At 35.2% G+C, this 20,919-nt stretch overlaps 1 protein-coding gene across 1 annotated transcript; it reads left to right on the top strand.

The window, feature by feature from the left end:
• The first annotated feature begins 4,214 nt into the window (after positions 1 to 4,214).
• On the top strand, positions 4,215 to 20,504 carry LOC132203185 (uncharacterized). Its single transcript, XM_059630767.1, has 11 exons — positions 4,215 to 4,346; positions 4,459 to 4,541; positions 9,985 to 10,049; positions 12,438 to 12,495; positions 13,235 to 13,288; positions 13,640 to 13,704; positions 14,288 to 14,395; positions 17,654 to 17,770; positions 18,535 to 18,751; positions 19,352 to 19,453; positions 19,517 to 20,504. The coding sequence occupies exons 1-11, from the start codon at positions 4,342 to 4,344 to the stop codon at positions 19,630 to 19,632; spliced, it is 990 nt and encodes a 329-aa protein (XP_059486750.1). The 5' UTR covers positions 4,215 to 4,341; the 3' UTR covers positions 19,633 to 20,504.
• The last annotated feature ends 415 nt before the right edge of the window (positions 20,505 to 20,919 follow it).

Consider the following 20,919-nt stretch of genomic DNA (forward strand, 5'->3'; position numbering starts at 1 on the left):
GATCAAAAATAATTATATATTTAATTTTAGTTTCCATTCTCAACTTGAAAGAAAATAATTAGTTCAAGGCGGTTTAAGTCAACTTCACTGCACATATATAATTGTCCTAATTTATGGTGTTAAACCGAATTTTATTTTCTTTGGCTTTTAAACTTGAGACTTCTGTAACGCCCGCGTTTCAAGAACTCCTTATAGGCATACGGACCTGATACGGACAGATTGACGTGACTGTAAGGAACAGGTGCAATATGAAAGTCTATTATTCGCCTGCAAAGAATAAAACTTTAAGATAAATCATTGCACGTCAATCAATTTTAATTCATAATAATTCCTTCAAAAATTGTACTCTTGTTCTGAAATTCGCAATAAGTTTGCTTCAAATTGGTAAAAAAAAATCGATCCCCAGGTGTCTTGAATAATTTTCTTTGCTCTTCTTTTGCTGTATAAAAACCACATACAGGCGGGTGTGTTAAATTAAACTTTGCTTTCAAAATGTTCATGTTTTAATAACATCATAAAAATTAATTGTGTCTAAAGCAGTTGAAAAAGTTCATAAAGGAGTTAAATTTAGCCGACCAAACATGCCGCTTTTTTAGAAGCGCCCGCAGCTGAGCAAGTTTCTTCATAAAAACTGCCAAGTGAAAAAAGAACTCCTCTTATCTCTGAATAAGACGAGAGGGGCGGTCGAGCTTAGGGGGTGACGGCGTTATTATTTATTCGCCTGTTCAAAAGATCAAATTATTTTCCGCCTGGGAGTCGTCGTGTCTTTTGTGCTCCTCGTCGCGTATGAAAGAACTCCCTCTGAATGATGTTGAACCAAATCTTGTGACATAGGCAACGCGTGCTGCTGACGTGCGGCGCACACTGCCTATCTGGTGAACGTGCAGGCGCTAAGCATGGGGGTAGTGCGCCTTTTCGAGCATCTCGATTGTCTGCGCTGCAAAGCCGATGCTGCTCGCGGATCGCTGCTCCTGAAAATACATAAATTCAATCTCGGTTTCACATCTTCCTCTCTCTGCTCGCGCCGAGCAGCGCAAAACACACAATTTTCGCAACTTTCTCGTCAGCTGCGTTGGCGGCAGGGCTTCGCGCTTTGTGAATCCAATTTCGTTAGTTGACATTGTAAGGCGCACGCGGAACAAAGGCAGTCAATTTACTTTCTTTGTAAGCGAGCGTAATTTTGAGCAAACGCGTGCTTTTGGAATTTTGACAATTAAAGTTCAAACAAAGCGCTTTTCAAAGGCAAATAATAATGGGAGAACGTTGTTGATGATGAATTAATACAATTGCAGCTATTCACAACAGAATTAGGTCATGTTTCAGAAAAATCCAAAAATGTTAAAATTAATTTTTTCATCCGCTATTTATATATTATTCTATTAGAAATCTCACAAAAGTAAAAAGGGTTTATTTCCCTCTTATAGTTAGTATATGGGTAGCCTAAATTTTGATAAATATCAAGTGCCTTAAAACTATTTGTAATCCACTCAAAGTACGGCCTGAATTACTACCTTGAGTAATTTTAATTTCAAATCATCTGACGTGTTTAAATAAAGCTGAATTTGTTGAAGTTATCAAATAAAACTTCCACTCCAATGACAAAGAAAATGAAAGGATACTTATGGTTTTTTTATGAATTTTTAAAAACGAGTCGTAGGATTGTTTATATTTAGAAAAAAAAATCAATAGGCTACCGGTTTCGTTCAAGGTCAAAAATTTTAATGAGCAAAAAAAATCAGCCTTTTTCTCATGAAAAGGGTAAAATAAAAAATAAACTAATGCAAGCATTTTATTTTCACATAATTAAAATTTGGAATAAATATTATATTTTTCTTCCGAGTCAATTTTAACAACCATTAACCCTTCTCCCTCTTTATCATTGCTGCAAGAAATCGATTTCCCATTAAATTTCTAACACCTGGTTTCTCAAGCTTATAAAGTAAGTTTGAAAGAAACATTTACGCATTTATGAGTAGAATAATGGAAATGGTTCCCCCCCCCCCCAACATTCCGGTCGCTCCATTATTCATTATGCTACATGAAAAGTGACTAATCTGCGAGAAAATCCATAATTCATATACACGTTTTCTGAAACTTTACGCCTTCACAAAGAAATTTCTGAATGGAATAAAAAGCTGCAAATTGATTTTTTAGAGCTTGCCTTTCCTATTTTTATGCTTTCACCCTACTTTCAAAATTACCTCCTGCTGCTGAGGGGGCTGCTGATTTTCACCATTCTTATTCTCGCCAGCAACATCCGGCAGTTCCAGAAACTTTTGAAAGTCGCTTATTTCAGTGAGACTCTCGGTCCTAGGAAGGTACCCCATGTGCTGAGATAGGGAGGCAATGCGCTGAGCTTCCGTCAGCTCAAGCAGTTTGTTCGTCTTGGCCTCCACGTCAGTCGCGAAGGTCAGTGTTGTTTCCAGAAAAGTGTCTCCTCCGTCCGGAATGCCAAAGGTTTGCCACTGTGACTCGAGCTGCTGCAGCAAAACTTTTATCTGCCCCAAGTTCTCGAAGATGGCGCTTAACAAAAAGGAGATTAATCTAAAATAGTTATTTAAATAATTTAAGGTAAATAAATAAATAAATGTATTTCTTATATTATTTCTTATTGATTGATATCAATTTTTCATATTTTTTTTATATATCGATATTATTTTCTTTTGACAGTGAGATATTGACCAGGCTCAATTACTGGATTATCTCTTTTATTCCGATAAATCATCCAAATTTTTAAGTTTACGGAACAGATTTTCATTGAAAAAAAACCCCAAAGAAAATTGCTTGAACGTCGATATTTTTAGGGGAAAAATAGAAATTTCAAATTTTTTCTTATAGTCTTAAAAAATTTTCCTGGATTTACATTTAAATAAGAAGAAAAAATGAAATACCTGCATCCGTTTTCTAGCTTTGCCGAGCGCTTGTCCAGTAGCTCAATGATTTCAGTGCTCTGGGAGAGGACAGGTGTCTTTGTCGAGCCACTTCCGCGTCCGCCCTTGGCCAGGAGCTCAGCATATTTCTGCGACAACTCCTCCCAAGACTCAGAGCTGATGGAAGACGCTTCCTCCTCCTCCAACGTTTTGTTCAAAACCTCCACCAAACCTTGCGCCATTTCTTTCTCTTCCTGGATTTTATTATATTTTAAAAGCACCTTTTTATTTTTACATCATTGCTTATCTATCTTGTTAACCTTTTCCTCAATGATGCCGTCCAGGATGGAGTCGACCATGTCAGGTACCAAACGGCCGGTTTTGTTCTTGAGCTCGTCGATCTCGTCCGGGCCGAATGATTCGACCGACGAGTCAGAATCCTGATACTCCTCGCTGTCCTTGGACCACGTTGGAAAACCGGAGCACACGATTGAACTGCGGCTTTTCCGTCTCGCTTGCTGGCGCGACATTGTGCATAAATCGAAAAGAATTTTTTAAACGAGCTTTCAAAATAAATATTCTCAACCAACAGTCAAACAATCAATTTTGAGCTTTTCTATAAGTAGGCATTGTCGACGAAAGAAAAATCAATCTTGAATACTAATTTTGATTGTTGTAACCTGATTGTGGATGTTGGAAGTGATCTAGACCGCCGATTGTTGCAGTCTGACGGTTGAATATTTAAAACCCTGGTAGTAGTATTTTTGTAATAACTATTAATTGTATGACAGATAACCAGTTTTAAATTTTTTTTCTACACATTGCATTAGAAATTTCTAAATTATAAGTGACTATTAACAAACAATTATTTGCCAATATTTTTTTTAAATGCACTTTTAAATAAATATTAAAATTGAATTGATAGTAAAATAAATAAATTCCACAGAGCATAAAAATTTCAAAAATTTTTTGTCCTCGCATATTCAGCATAACGTGATGAGTTTAATGTTTATAAACTTGTTATGAAATACAGGGTAGCTCGGCTTATAATCAAGCTCTGAAATTTATTGAACCAGCATTCATAAGTCGGGCACAGTGATGTAATGTGTGCTTGATGTTTAACATTTCGCCGTCCGTGTTGCTCAACACAGAAACACGTTGCGCAACCCTCTCCTGCCATTGTGAATGAACACAAACGGGCTCGTCGCGTCAGAGAACAAGAATTTCATGTGCCGAAAATGAGGAACTACCCCAAACAAGTTCTCTTGACGCGCTGGAGATGGCAGATGGGTTCAGAGGGTTGTGCAACGTGCGGTTGCCGACTATCAGGCGCGAGAGGAGCCGGTTCAGTGGCTCTACAGACGCCACAGAGTCTGACTCTATCTGCAGACGGGCTTTTTGGGCATTTGCTGATGTTAAATCGCCCAAATAGTGAACAAAAGCAGTCAATTTTCTACAGAATTCCTTCAAAATGAGGTGAGTTCCAATTTTCCAGATCACTTATTTGCAAATATCTAGAGACAAATTGTGATTAGGAGATAAATGATGGGCTTTGATTTGGCAATAAGTGCTTCGGTTTCTGTTTCAGGGCGATGAACAAAAAGATACTTTGCGTCATGCTAATAATGATTTCGACGCGCAGCTTTGTTTCAACTGCTGCCGTGAGCAATGGTAAGCTTTTGCTATTATCTCTTTTATACTTTAATCAGTAATATTCTTTTATTGATTACTCCTTTTAATTAGCATGAAACAAAACTCCCTAAAAATACAAAATAAGGCACTAAGGACTAGTGGAATACTAAAATATTTTTGATTTCTTCATCAATCATGACTATTTTATTGTCATATGAAAGTCATAAGAACACCATTGAATAGATGCAATATGTTGAATTTGTATTTTATATGCGTTTAAAAAAATATGCTTGGAAAGAAAACTGAAAGAAACCCTAAATTTACTAACAGACTTTTAATATCTTAAATATTTATTATTAAATCCAGCACCAAATTAAAAATTTATTCAATATGAAATATGGCATAACATAAGTAAGAATTTTTTTGCTGCAAAATATTGAAACAAGACACGTTGATAGAAATGAGTTAACTGTGCTAAATATTTCCCTATGAATGGAAATAGGAGGTACTAATTAAGAAAAACTGAAAGTATAACTAGTTTTCTATGTGAATTATTGTTTTAGAAAATGATATTTTGGCGACGTGAGAGTAAAAATTTATAGAAATCAAAGACAGCTGGAAATTAAATTATTATTGCTCGAATTTGCCCTAAAAAAATGTATTAAAGGTTAAAGCTGTGAATATCTAGTCAAGTAGAAATTAATTTCTATTAACACATTCTCCTTTAAATAATTAACGATTAAGCGATTGTTCACAAAAGGGCGTTGATTAGGTAATTATTGCATCCAATGCTAATTCTTATTTCACTAGTAATTCCAACAGCCCAAACTGAATATCAAAGAGGTGTGATGGTCGACGCAACAAAGGTCGTGCCCGTTAATTGAAACTGCTCTAGTCGTTCGATTACGCTCCAATAATTGAGTTATAGCTAACCGCCATGGCCATCAGCCAAAGTACAGTTGCAGCAATATAATTCCCCAGAGTGCCCATCGGTTCTCCTTTTCAATTAGCCTCCGAGAGCAGAGGTGGTGCGATTAAATTAATTTAGACCGTCCTTCTCCCAATTGCGGCGCATTTAAAGTTAATGTTTGGGATTGCAACCTTATCAAGTTACTGTTTTTTTTTTATCGTGTTTTGGTATGAAATTTGGCAGATTTAATAAATAGTTTTAATTCAAAATTCTTCATTTTGAAAAATTTACAGATAAATTACATTTGCTGTTCTTCATTAAAAGTTTGTTGAATCAAGTGTTTTTTGCTTCAAACTTGGCGTTTTAATTCATGAAATATGAATTTCACCTTGATTGTGTCAATCAAAATGAAAACTTGAAATATTTCTATGGAGTTTGACAAGTCATTTAGTTCTTTTATGAGGACTTATCCCTTCACAGACTTTTCTGGAGTGATAAAGTTCTCGCGTATTTCATTTACAATCAGATGTCCTCGCACTCGCCAGTGCTAACATATTTCCATTTTTATTGAAACGAAATCAGGTTGAGTGATTTGCATAGGCCGTGTGCCGGTTGATTTGAATCAAATGAATTTACATGCCACTGATTTATTTGAGCCCGCAAGAGTTGGCAGCGAAAGAGGACGAGGAGGCGCTTTTGCCTGACTAAATATTCATTCAAAACGAGCAGACACGGCAAGTGAATGGAATATATTGACATTTGACGAGCAGCCAGCGTTGATGCGAGTGGTTCTTTGTCAATCCCATTGTGCTGTGCTTTTTGCGTTTCTTTTTTGCCCTGAGGCTAGGATGTTTATCCATGTACACAAAATAATACAAACAAAATAAGTGGACTTCAAACAGATAGAAAAATAACTGCTCATTAAAAAGGCTAAAAAGCCATTTTTTTCAAAGTTTTATGGATTTAAAAGACTTAAGCTTCAGTGAAAAAGCAGCCTTTCAGGAACCATCCGACGCTATTCTTTAGAGGGAGAATATCGGCCAGGATATTTCAACATAACTATATTGAGAGGGCGATCTAGGAACCTAACCTGGCGCAGCTAATTTAGTTTGACATTTAAAATTGCATGGTGTGCTTGCAATGCTGGCCTTGGTATTGTTAGAAATTGCCCTCATTATAAATTATTATTTAATTAATTTTAACTTTTTCACCAATTCACATATTTTTGTACTCAACTTATCCTGAAAATATTGCCTAGGGTAAAAGTGGAAAATTTGCAGCTTTCTCAAATTAGGGTAATATCCTTTGTATCCTGCGGTCGTTGGGCCATTTAACTGCATTATGAATGGATTAGGGAATGTTGTACCAGGGGCTGAATTACGCAACACGCATATTATTCTGAAGCGCTGTGTGGTTCTCTCTGGTGTGCAAAATGCATGTGCGTCCGTAATGGCGGAAAATGTAGATTGCGGGCAAATAGCCGTTTGTTAATTCTACTCGGTCAGCGCGCCCACGACCCACATCAAAACGCCTTGGCATTAAAGTCGGCTGTTTGCACTTTCGCAAGTCGATTTCATGAATAGCCCCGCAGCCACCAAGGCTGAATATTAATTAATCTTCTGCGGTTGTTGATTTTTGTACTTAACGTCAGAACATGCAAGTTATTCTAAATATAACGTTACTAAACTGGATAAAAACTTAATAGATTTGATTTATTAAAACCAACCCTGGAAATTTTGGTGTGGTTTTTTTTAATTAAATAAACCAAATATCATAACATATCATAAAAAAAAATCGTGTATCATTTAGTTGCTTAGTTCGTTTGTTTACAATACATCTACATCATTAACCAATTATTATTGTTTAAATAGTATATGTTTTAAATTACCTAACTTAACTTTTAATATACTCCTTATAAAATAAATAGAATATATTATAATTTTTAAATTTTTAAAATTTTAATGTTTAATACTATTTAATAAAATTTTTTACTTTATTTTAATTTTCAAAATATATATTTAATTAAAAACTGTGCAAATTTTTTTTTTTTATAACTTTTTAATAATCTTTATAAATATTTCAAACTATCAATTGCTTAGATTATTTTACTTGATATTTACCCAGCAAATTCACTTTGAATCACAACTGGATCATTTCGAATAGTTAATTTAGATACTCATATTAGTTAATCTTCAATTTTTAAATAAACATAAAACTATTCTAAAAATTAGTATAACACGCTACACATTTCAAGTTTGGAGTGTAATTTAATAAACTTGTATTATGCGTTTATATAGGATAATTCGCAAATAATAATAATAATAATAAAACATATCACAATAAATAATCTTGCACCATGCCTATTATATGAAAATTCATCATTCATCGTTCAGAAATAAATTAGGCTGTCATTTCAAAAAACACTGAAACATACGTAACCTGATAGAAAACCACATACATTATAATTTGGATGTAATAATTCCCAAAACTAATAAAACCCTGACAATTAAGACGCGCAGCTTGACATTATTAATTGTGCGCCACTCGAAAGCAACATTTAATTGGCGCAATGTGGCGGAATCGTCTTAATTGCTTCCAATTTGTGCCAGATATAGTGGTTCTGTAAATCTGCGCAGAGTGCGATGGGGGTTGTTTTGGTTCCATTCTTGAGAGTGGAGACCAGCTATTGATTGGGCCGCCGCTCCACCCACGTGGGCGGCCGGCGATATTAAGTAGTGTCCTGGCTGGAAACATCGACATTTTAAGTGCCGCGGTTGGAGCGTTTCCAAACTCTGGTTTGTCTATTATGCTCTGTGTATATAGGGAAATGGAAAGCCCGCTGGCAAAACACAGCAAAGCCCTAAGTTAAGTAGGGCAGTAATTCCTCGAGCGGAAAAATAAACTTTTTGCTTTTGGTCAATGGGAAATGTTTGTTTGTTGCCGCGCGCACACAGGGACACACAATTTCCCAGAATAGCCAGCGAGGAAGATGGCGCCGTAGACGTCCCTCGAGGAAAAACGATTTCAACGATGACTTGGTGAACAAAAATAGATTGAAGAAGCTATTACTTTCATTGTCTCGGACAGGTTTAGGGAGTTGCATTTTCTATATTAAGAACGTGTTGCTTTAACTTGGGTATTAATAGAAGGATTGGAAATAAAAATATAAAGAAAGAGCCATATTGCTAAAATGAAAAAGAGAAAAAAAAAATAGTTTACATGAATGCTTTAGATTTCATTAAAATTTACCAATAATTTAAGTATGAAAAATTTTTGATTGAATGAAACTTTATTGTTTTTTCTACTGATTTTTAGTTCTAGAAAAGTAAAAATTCTCTTGAGCTGTTATATTATAATGTACTTAATTTAACAAAATCAATAAAAACAAATGATTATTTAGCTCCTAGAGATGTCTTCTGGAAATGACAATTTAATCAATTTAAACAATAATCCAATCAATTGTTAAATTTTTATTTACCTGTTTCTACTGATCAAACAATATGGAAAAGATAAAAATTCTTCCCATGCCCTGGACCGTATGTAATTATCCATTACAAATATGGAAGAGCTTTATTTTGACAATAACACTGGCACTCGAAAATAGAACTCTAGCGCTCATGTTTTTCAGTGTTTTTGTTCTCTGGCGTCGAACAGTAATCGTCAAAGCACCATTCAGTGCCAACTTTGACATTGAGCGTTCATCACACGCGCCAAAGAGCAAAAGGCAGCCGAGTGTCGATATAATGTTTTTCGAATGTGCGCGCGTGCTGGCTGTTTGCTTTGGCAAGGCCGCGAGCAATCTCTGCGCGTCGTCCGTTTGTTTTCCACCGTTTCGCTCTCGGGCCGCTTTTTCCACCTGAGCAAATTTGGGTCCTGATTTAGCAGCACACGTGACGCCCAAGTGATCAAACAAAGAAAACTCTTTTCATTCCCTGGTGATAAAAAAAATTATTTTGACTGAAATATAAGACAAATTCGTCAGGTTTTAATCCTGACTAGAATTCTACTCAATAATTATTGTTTTGAATTCTCTCTATTTTATTTTTATAGGAGGAATAAAAAGCAAATTGATTGATAAATTATAATCACAACACATTATAATAAAATAATTAAGGGGCTGAAATTATTATTAATTGGTTTTACAAAATCAAAATTGTATTACTTCGAAATTGCTTCAAATTGAATTAGCAGCTTAACATTATGTAATTCTATCCTACCAATATTTTCTAAATGATGTCTTTAGTTTCAAATCATGTTTATTAATGTATCACCAGGCATTCTCTGCCCAAATACATCATCCATTAATTCAATTTTATTATCTTTACAAGATTTTTGCCTGTTATGATTAAGTAAAGTTTATCAACTTATACATCTTTGAGTTTATGATGTTGAATGTGAGAGTGAATCACACTTCATTAGCGTCAGCAGCCTTTGAGTTGAGAGGCCTGAGTAAAACTCAAAGCCAACACCACCCATTTGCAAGGCTGGTAAACTTTAGCCGTCTTCCTGATATGACGCAGGTCATTATATAATCACCGCACTCAAAGGTGACCTTGTTTTTGTTTGTTTCAGTAACACCGTCAAGTGCAAACAAGGTGAATGCTCCGGCGGCTGCGACCTTGCCACAGCAGCAGCAGGTGAGTGAGTTTGTTTTCTTCCACCTGCTTCTATATGTCACATAGAATTATCAAAATACGAATTTTAATTATTTTGTTTTGATATTGTTATCAAACATCAGAACTAGAGATGCCAAATTAAATGCAATAAAAGATATAAAATTTTGTAATGGATTCACCGAATTTAAACAAAATATTTTCCTTATCTAAAGTCTGCGAGTATCTAAAAATAAAAATAAATAGTAATTATAGTTAATAATTAAAAGAAATAGGCAAATAATAATAAAATAATGCACAGAGGTGTTATTGAAAATAAATTGCAGTGACTTAATTAAGAACTGAGCACAATTGAGCATTAAAAGAGGAAAGAAAAACGGGCTTGTAATTCTGGAAGTTCTAACAATGAGCAGAAAAACCGACGAAATAAAAATCGAAAAGCCAAATTTCAACTAGTAATAATTAGCCATTTCCAATATCACACAACAACTAGATTTTCCTGTTTCTCAGAAAAGAAAACTCAATTTTAATCTTGAAAACTAAAACGCACTTTAAATTAAAAGTGAATTTGAATGCAGGAAAATTCTAAAAATTAAATTATTCAACAGGATTAAATGGCAAGAGTTTGTTCTCTGGACCAACTTTTGTCTGCATCTTTTTAAAACCCGGTTTCCTTTTACCCTTACAAAACCCACAGAATAAACCACACGCGTCCATACCTTTGGAAAGGGAATAACCTTGCCAGCTTTTCCCTTGTGTTGTCCACGGTCTATGCTAATCAGCGTGCTTTGGCAAAGGAAAGCCCTTTTTGTTCACGGTCGCTCGCACCACGTTATCAGGCAGGTCAGTTTTGTCGGCACACGGGCGGCCATTTATTCAACAAAAGCAGCCTTCGCATCGCTTGTTCCGACCCTTTCAACATTTGCATCGGGGAGCACCTTTCGATTTGAGCGGTAGGCAAGCCCGGCTGTCGTCTTTGTCGAGCCAGTTGCCTATTCTCCTGCTCTTCGCGGCTGAATGCTCTTCAGGCAGATGAGCTGAATTAATTTCAATGGCCAACAAGTCTGCCTTCCTAGGTCAAATCATTGAATTAAGAAACAAATAACGAGAAACACTTAACACTGGTTGCAATAATAAAAAACACACACACACACACTTGTTCAATTTTTTGTTACAAAAAATGCCTAGAATTTGATTTTTTAGATCGATCGATAGAATGCTCAGAGTAAATAGTTAACTGTGCCATTTTAACTGTATTAAAAAAAAAATTATGTACATACAATATTTGCTTTAAAAAATTAAATTTATATAACTCGTAGTTTGTGGTGAGCAATTAGGACATTTTCTGAAAATAATATTGATTTAAAACCACTGAAAAGTTTGTTTTTAATTTTTAGTTTTATGTTACAATTCTAAGCTATACAGGTTTCCTAGAATAACATGAAGCATCTTCAACACCAATTCAAGGCCGTGTGGCCCATTAAGGTTGAAATTAGTTTTACTGGTTGTTTACTCTCTCTGCTGGTCGTTCGAGCTGAAAGAAGTTTTGATTGCCGCAGCGAATTGCACCTAAAATAAATAGCTCCTATGTTTGGAGGTAATTCTCCAGTGAACGAGCAGAGAAACAGTTAAGGAGACGCCGCTCGGCGTCACGCGAAACGGTAACGAAATTCCTGCCGGCTCACCCACTAGAGCAAACTCGTCGCCCTCCCTTGCGCAAACACGTCGAGACTTTTCCCTCCCAGGGGGGTTAGCGTCAAGTAATTAAACCAAGGTGCCGACTCACTCATTTCTACGTTTGCTCTTAACTTTTTTAATCCTTGCATCCAACCAAAAAAGGTCATGGGGTCGTCCTCACCTTAATGTGGGACTAGGAAAACGTGTCTGCCATTAAAAAGTTAAATGAGATTATCAGGATGAGAATAAATGAAAAATCAAAAGCAAATTATGCAAAGTTACAGAAAGTGGTGTTTTCATTCCTTTATTCTGATCTTCGAGCGTGATTAAAACTTTACATTTACACTCCTAATTGCTGGAAATTTTAAATAATTTACAAAGGTTCTATTTTTTTAATATCTTTTTAGCCTTAACGATATGGAGAAATTCTCTTAAAATTATTACATCTCAAATTAAACTATTAATATCTTAGCTGTAATGAATTTTTATAAAATAATTTAAAAAAAATCTTGGCTCAATTTTGAAGAAAATAATCATGTAAGAAAATCCAACTTTTTAATCAATAGTAATAAGTAATAAATAAAAAATTTAACAAAAAAAAAAACAAGTTTCTTCTTCCTTACCGCAATTAAAAAAAAATAGATGTAGTGTATTACATGAGGTTCATAATGATTTAAAGAAAAAAATTAAATTAATAATAATTAGTTCATTTCATTGCTATCGATTTTGTTTCAGGACGATGTTGCTCAATTACAGAGTTTGAAAGGCAACCCAACACCTGCAAAACAGCCAGGTAAGCCAAAAGCCTCACATCATATCTCTGCTAATTTTCCTCATTAGAGAAGTTCCCTTGCTAACATTATAAAAAGAATGCCAATAAGTGCGACGCGGGTTTGGTGTCGCAGGTTTTTTTTATTCGTCAGCAAAAGGCGAATCGATGCGAGGGGTGAATGAATTACACCTTTATCAGTCGGCGTTATCTTATATTTGCCAACATTTCGTTTTTACCGCCTCGATGTAATCAATAATGTTGCCAAGAAAAAAAATAACATAAAAAATTGCGTCAAATTTTCAGAGCCCATTTAAAGACCCATTTTTGTTTGTCATTTTAGAAAACGGTTTTAAATTTATTCTGTTGTTTTCCTTTTCTTTCTACAAATCCATAAATTTCCATTTCGCCCATGTAGACGCATTGAAAATTAAGTACCAAAATAAGCTTCCTCAGCAAAGTATTTGTCCCAAAATTATTTGCCGCAATAATCGCCGAGCGCATCCCAAGATTGCCTTTTACGCAAGTCGGTGGTGATAAATTCAGCACGCCGCAGAATAAGTTTTAGGCAAGTTGCTCGCTCAACTCGCGCATGTAATTAACTTCGCCGGCAGCGTCTCACCAAGTTGAAACTGAGACGTCTCTATTATTCGTGTATGTAGTTTATGCTTTGCGTCGCACAAATGACGCGGGATTTTGATTGAAAACTCGTTTGCTCTCCAAAAACATTTGAAAAAATCATAACTTTACTTCTCATTTGCAGCAGCGCCCGTGAAATTGCCTCCAGATCTCATTGCAAAGCGGATGCCACTAATTGGTATGAAAAACATATTTATTCATATATTTATAAATTTTAATTTTTTCACGAATCATTTTTGAACAGTCATACTTTTACCTTTACCGTCATTTTTTCCCCAAAATATATATTTATTTTTTGGAAATTATCTTATGAACTTCACCATAAAATTTTGTTCGTTTGAATGTTTCCAGACCCTCCAAGTTGCTATGAATATCATTAAACGATTAAAATAGTCTTATCTATTAAAGTATAATTTGGGTTTTTTTATATCTTATACTCTGTCACTTTCAATTTCTTAGCTGCCACTGTTATTGACACACTTATCAATTGGTTTTTCTGATTCAATAATTAGAAATATTTATTTTCCAGGGAACCCTTCACCCTTCTTAAGTGCACCGCAGCCACTTGTCGGACCGAGATCGCTGGAAATTGTGGTGAGCGCGTTTTTATATTTGCAGTTCTCTCTGCTTGTCTGCCTAAACGAAACAAATCTGCAATGGCACTAGACGGGCTCACTCGCTTCCACCGTTGAATGGGAAGCAACTTTACTAGTGTTTACAAGTGCTCAGCAAACAAGCGCGTTAAACCTCTTTGAAATAAGCATCCGACCGACCACTTAATAAGCAACTACTTTAGAGTCTAATCCACCGCATTTATAAAGCTTCTCTCATCGCTTTGTTACCAACTTAAATTTTTTTTACCGAAGTTTTTAGTTTATAAAAAACTCGTGGAAGTCATGGAATATCCAAAGTCATCTCCATTGAATATTGATATGTTTAATCGTTTTCCTGTTTATTCACAGTTTGACTCTTAACTTTGAAATTTGATTATTTTATGAGAATGCAACGCAAAAAAGTTTAAAAAATTCCACTTCAGTAGTTTTTTTTTTATCCCCTTTTTGAGTCATTTTCCGCCTGACGAATTCGAAAAAGTTTCCGCCCCAATGATCGAAGATCGCTCAAGCGCGAGTATAATGAAATACGTGTATAAAGCGGAGTTTTTATCTCCGAGTTGCAGGCGCGCGAATTGGGAGTGTCCCCTATGCAACTGGCAGAGTACGTGTTCTGGACGGGAGACGAGCAAGGAGTTTCACTTGCCATCCAGGAGTTCCTGCAGCAGGGTCTGGTGAGTACAGAAGCTAATACTTTATGCTCTAATATTGCACCAAAAACGTATTAAAATTTTTTCAAAGTAAAAAAATATCTCATTAGGAATAAAAGCAAGTTCAAAATTTGAAAGCATTAAAATTAAAAATTTTCAGACAGTTTAAAATAAAAAACGATGCTGTGCTAAAAATACAATAAAAAGTGCAAAAATTTAATTCTTCATACGAGATCTATGGTATGCAATTGTTAGTTTGAAGTTGCTAAAAAGTATTTTATAGATTTAAGCGGTTCGATTTTCGAAACATTTCCTAGCCTAGGCCTAATGCTTTTAACGGATTTCCTAACCATCTCAATTTTTCCCCAACTACAAATTTATTTACAATGCTCATAAGTATTCAATTTTAAAGTGCAATAAACATATTACTGATATTGTTTTGAATGTCTAGTGTTAAACATACAATTATATCACATGGAAAATTTATTTTTGCCTTTCTGGTTTGTTGTTTGTTTGCTCAATGGGTCTCTCATTAGCAAATGTAATTAAACGCGAAACCAAAATGGCAGTAGTCATAATCAGAAAATAGGATCGCCGGGTGGGAGAAAAACGGGAAAATGCGCGAGAAGACGCGATGACAAAAAAATGTTCAGACTTTATCACTAGCTGGTGACGCGCGAACGAGAGCGCGTGCGAAGCCATCAGTAATTCAATTCTCGCGAGAGGAAATTTCCAATTTACTTAGCTCGCGCGTCTGTCCTGTTAATGTTGCATGAGATCGAGCGAAAGAGAAAAGTTTAGATGAGTCTTTTAAAAATGGATCATTGAACATGGAATTGAAGTTGTTAATTTTAGCTATTAAATTTGTGCTTAAAAAAGTTTAAAAATGTTATTATTATAATATTATATTATTGAACTAACTTATGAGTTATTATTTTTATTTGAAAAAAAAAATCCATACATTTGGCAGTATTTAAAAAATTAAAGCAAACCCCAGGGGCCCTGGGGCTTTTCGTATTAATTAGTCAAGAATTTCAATCAAGAGCGATAGGTAAACCGGTCTATTAGACTGATGAAATTTCTGAGAAAACTGGAAATTAATAATCAATAACTTGATTCCACGTTTGAATTCACGTGCACTTATGCAAAACCGCGAGATTCCTAGCTGTTTGTCGCTTGACGTAGAAAGAGACATATTAAGGCTGCCAATTAGTTCCAAGAGTGAAGTAAATAATCTTCTTGCCGTCGCCCACACAGCGTCTCATTATAATTCGATTGTCTCTCCCAGGAGCCGGGAGCGAGAAAAAAAGTGCTGGGCCTCTTTATTTCCACCCTGTCCCAAAATAAACACGCCGCTTTCCTCTTGGGTCGCTGCGGCAAATTGAATGAGGAATGAGAGCTGCCGACGGATCGAGCGCCACCACAACTTACATAGGTGTTAAATAAACATCATTTGCTGCGACCGAAGGGCTACCTGAGAAGATCGACACAAGAGAGGTAAACTCTATCCTAGGCTTTTGTCTCAAGAGACTGACAAGGACGAACAAACGGCTTGTCTCATCCAGGAAACGGCTACAACATTACACATTTCCTTTGACAGGGGACTGGATAATTATTTTAGCATTATGCTGACAATGAGATTCGGAAATTTCCTGATTTTATATTTCTTATTTTACGTCTGAAAATTAAAAAAAAAATTAATTACTTTAGACATATTAGATGTAAATGACCTAAATGTAATAAATGTTGGCTCCATTTTTTTTAAAGCTAAACAAGAAATGCATATCTTTTCTCAATTAACTTGGTATAATTACTTATATTTAAATTTATTTAATCGATTTTGTCAAACTTAATTTATTCAAACTTTGAGCCACTTCACGTCTCAATAGTATAGAATAGAATGGAATGGAATAGAAGGGAAGAGAAGTTAGAGGAATACAGGGGAATTATAATATTGATACCATTTCCTAAAATTAATTTCCAGCGTTGTTTATTTAGTTGAGATTATGCAACCTGCGATTCATTAATGTAAATATAATTGCCTAACTAATGAATTTGAAGTTTTTTAAAGATCACGCTATTGTAGGTGAAATACTAAATCCACTTAATATGAAATAAAAAAAGATACGGTAACTAGAATTATTATTTTTTAAATATTAATTTTAGTTACCGTAACGGTAAAATATTATTTTCAAACTTCAATCCAATCAAAATTTCTTGAATATTCATTAAAAATTAGCCTCAAATCTGTTAATTTATGATAAAAATAAAACTTTATATCTTGTTGACAGAACATTTAAGCATGTCAAAAATATGTTGAAACTACATAAAAAGGACTTTGTGTAGTAAAAGCGGCTTTTAATTAAAATTCCGGCGATGAATAAAATCCACTCATTTACTAGGATTGTTTTAAGCTGTAAACCTCTGCAAAATCCAAGCCAGCTGGATGTATGTTTTGCAATTTCAACTATCTCAACCGTGGCTCCTCTGCAAAGCTGGAAAGCGCCTTGTTGAATTGCGTTCTTTGTGCGCGTCGGGAATTTTTGCTCGGCCAACAGCGCATTTTTCACTTTTCCCGTGGGCGGCTGCGGTTCCGTTCGTGGCTCTAGTTTCTCCTCCACCGCCAATATTAAGTAAGAGTTAATAAAATTTCACATGCAAACAACACGTATTTTGCGTCATTCACGCGGAGGGCTGTTTTCTCCCCTTTTTTATGTATATTATTTGCGCGCCTTGTTTATGAACAGGCTGCTTTTTATTTACGGGTGGCGACGGCGCGACCGGCGAACGGAAAAGTCGCGTGGGCGTCTTTCGCCATAGAAACGGAGCCGTTGCCAAGGCTGCTTTTCCTTCATCACCGTCACCGGTCTTCCCCATTCATGATGAGCCCCTCTCGAAATTACATCACTTGTGAAATTGGCTTTTCCGCTCCCGCCTCTCGGATTATCCCAAGTATCGCTCGAGAATTTTCATACATCCCTGGTGACTACTCAGTTTTTGTTCTGCGCAAGAGTTTAAAACATTTTCAGACATAAACAAACATTCTTTTGTTCCATACTGTCTGCAAAGTAGAATTAACCATTTATCTTGGGTCTTTCTGATTTTTAAAATCCGTTTTTGCAAAGACCTAATAATTTTTGTCAAACTTCTTGAAAATTTTACAAAAAAGGCGTTTTTTTTTATAGCTTTTCAGATTTATCTCCATTTTTAAACCTGTTGCAAACCAAGACATTTGTCTGATTGAATCTCATTATCTTTCTTGTTCCGTTCTTTCTTTTATAGATTTCCCGTGAAGAAGCGGTCACATTTTTGCGAGAGATCCGGCAGAGCATCACCATCTTGCAAAACTACTACGCGGAAAGGAAGGCCGAGCAACAGGCGGTAGAACAAGAAGCCTTGGTGAGTGGAAATTTCCCTAATAAACCCTGAAATCCAATAAGCCGCGAAAGCTTTCGCGAATCGGAGCATGCGAAGCACGTCTGGCAGGAAACCTTATTTTTTTCGCTTTGTCACCCTGCAGCGTGTTCTTGAATTGTGGTGCGCGTGCCGAGATTGCATTTTTCGCGTCCCACTCTTGCGAATGATGAAGCACTTTTGCAACACCCTCTCGGATGCGCGCACAGCACCATACACCAGCTTCTTTATTTCTTCAAACCCCCCCTTTTTTTAATTAATCGGATTCACTGGATGGGATTAAAAAAAATATGTACTCAAATGTTTAAAACTGCCACACTCCGCGGTGACAGTCAGCAAACGGAGGACGATCAAATAATTACTTGCGATAATTGGAATTGCAATCAGTCAATGCAAATTAGGGCGGATATTGAAAATGTTCAATTACAACGTTGTGTGGTTCATTACAAGTAGAATTGAAATTGATTTTGCCCAATCCAAAGGCTTATGAATTTTCAGGTAAACAAAATTAATAAAATAAATTCTAGCTGAAAAACAAAAAGAAGCAAATTGGTTCGTTAATGCAAATAATCATGATTGTTGTTAAAATTCTATGATTCTATTGTTTTGAAGAGGTATTGGTAATAATCTAATGAAAATTAAAAAGGGGCTTTTGGTGGACCATGGGAAATTTTACAATTGCAGATATTCCATTTCCATGCAAATCATAACAACCAACTTGTGCAATTTTTTCTCTCACTTTTAATCAGGAAAGGGCCGCTGCTCTCCAAGAAGCTCTTGCAATCAGCCGCCTACATCAGGAACAGCAACGCCAGCAGGCCGAAAGTAACAAAGCAATGTCTGAAGACGAATACTCAGACCTGCTGCAACACCTTAAAGATTCGGATGCCCAATACACTGAATACTCTCTGGAAGAGGTCATTTACCAACTGGCCAAATTGCTTTTTACCCAAAATTTGGTTTCAGGTACAAGGAGAATTACTAATACTGAATACTGAATTTTTAATTTAATTCCATAAGTTTTGCAACAAATCAAATCGAGAGACTTATTACCAAAACATCATATTTTAAATTTATTAGTTGTATTTAAATTTTATTTAAAAATTTTATAAAGTGTTGCACAAAACATAAAGCTAATATTTTACATTTTTTTAGATTTAAAATTTTTTAAACATACCATTTTTTTTTATTTTTAATATCATTAAATTTATTAATTTTTATGTTGAGTGCAAAGTATTGTGTTAAATTTAAAAGCGTGTCTATCGATTTTTTTATTTGTTGTCTTTATTTTACTAAATTTATTATAATATAAATACGCTCCTTTTGAGTATATTGCAACTGATATTTAAGAAATTGTGATAAAATTCGGTGAGTCGATAAATGACATCTTAACAAACAAATATTAATTAAATAAATAACATGAAATAAAAAGTAAAAGGTAATTTAATTGTAAGAAATCATTGGAAATGGTTATGCTTTTGATTTTAGTTTAAATTTTCGCATTTTTCTCCGTGCATTATTAACCAAACCAGAAATTGTGTTATTCACACCTATTTTGCACCTTAGGAAACGGACAGGCTGAAGCTCAAAATGTAATGAGAAAGTTTTCAACCTTTTTGAAGGAGGAACGATCACAAATGCCACAGCAAATCCAGCGAAAAGTTTTTGGTAAGGCCAGAAAGCGACACTTCATTTTTACTCTGGATATAATGTGATAAAAAAAACTTAAAGAGGTTCTGAGCGCCGCCTTGGTGGACGCGATGCGTGAACAGCCCCTTTTGGCGGCAACACCTTCACCACCGGCCACGGCACCACTGGCCACGAAAAACACAATCAGGAAGACGTAATTCATGGCAAGAAAAGAAGGAAATATTCATTGTATGGTAAAATATCCGAAAAACGCATTTCTTGATCGATTATCAACTTCCCCATCTTCTCTCTCAAATCTTCTCCCATTAATAAAGAATTTGTGTAATGAAAAGAAACAATAAATAATGCTTTTGGAGAAAATATATCAAAAAAGGAGCAGACTGGGAATTTGTAGAAACGTGTATTAAAAGCTTGGTGGTGATGTAAATTAGTCTAATTAAATAGGTATTCATTTATAGGTTTTTAAGTTGCGCGGATTGTAATAAACCTTTAACGTACCACGCTGCTAAAGAATAAATATGCTGTGCAAAACAAATAATCGTGTACCCTTGTGGTTTCCAGTTTGCTCCACTAAAAATGCGTGTTAAACCTTAATAAAATTATTGTTCGTGGTTGCTGTAAACTTGTTTTCAATATCAGTGCGCATGAAAAAAATCATCATCAATTTTTTTTTTGATATATTACAAGAAAATTTGCTTAATATGACAATGATCATTCCAACGAAACATTTTCAGCACGTTTTTGTTTAAATATGACTGAACAAATTGGACTGCTTAAATCCAAAGTACTATTAAATTAAATTTAATATAACCAAAATTCATCCTTCAAATATATAATAAATTATGCAAATTACTGTGTAGAAAAATGCTTTAAAAATAACTGATGCACATAAAATATTTTGAACTGCATTTAAAACTCATGTAGAAACCAGTAGAAACGCCAGTTCTATTGCTTTTATCAATCCTCCATCAACCCATATATTTGTGACAAACCAAATGTGAATGAATAAAAAATAGGCCGTAATCAGAAGGACAGCAAACCAAAATTATTTTAGAACCTATTAAACGTTCACCAGCTCTGTGATGTTCCTCAGGTGTTTCATTTCTCACACTTGTTTCCCAGCAGTAGAAAAAAGTCTGAAAAGCCGATTTTCTCTGACATCTGAATAAGAGAGAGAACGAATTATTTTAAATTCAAATTTACGGCGATAATCCTCTTCTCTCGCGTGCGCTTTACTGCTAGGCGAGGCTTTTTTTATTGAGTTGGCAAATAACCCTTTTTGCGGCAAATACACATTTTGAAAAATGTTGCTCCCAGTTGTAAAACGGAGAGACGCAAACAATGACAACTGCGAAAAATAAAATTTGTAGAACTCATTATACATTTTCCTGTGGGATAACAAAAACAGCCAAACGATCTCTGTGAGATATAATATTTTAATGAGCTTCTCAAATAAATAATAATGATTTTAAGTGATTTCAAGA

The sequence above is a fragment of the Neocloeon triangulifer genome, unplaced genomic scaffold, assembly GCF_031216515.1.
Source record: "Neocloeon triangulifer isolate White Clay Creek 2 clone unplaced genomic scaffold, ASM3121651v1 ptg000017l, whole genome shotgun sequence".
NCBI classification, from domain to species: domain Eukaryota; kingdom Metazoa; phylum Arthropoda; class Insecta; order Ephemeroptera; family Baetidae; genus Neocloeon; species Neocloeon triangulifer.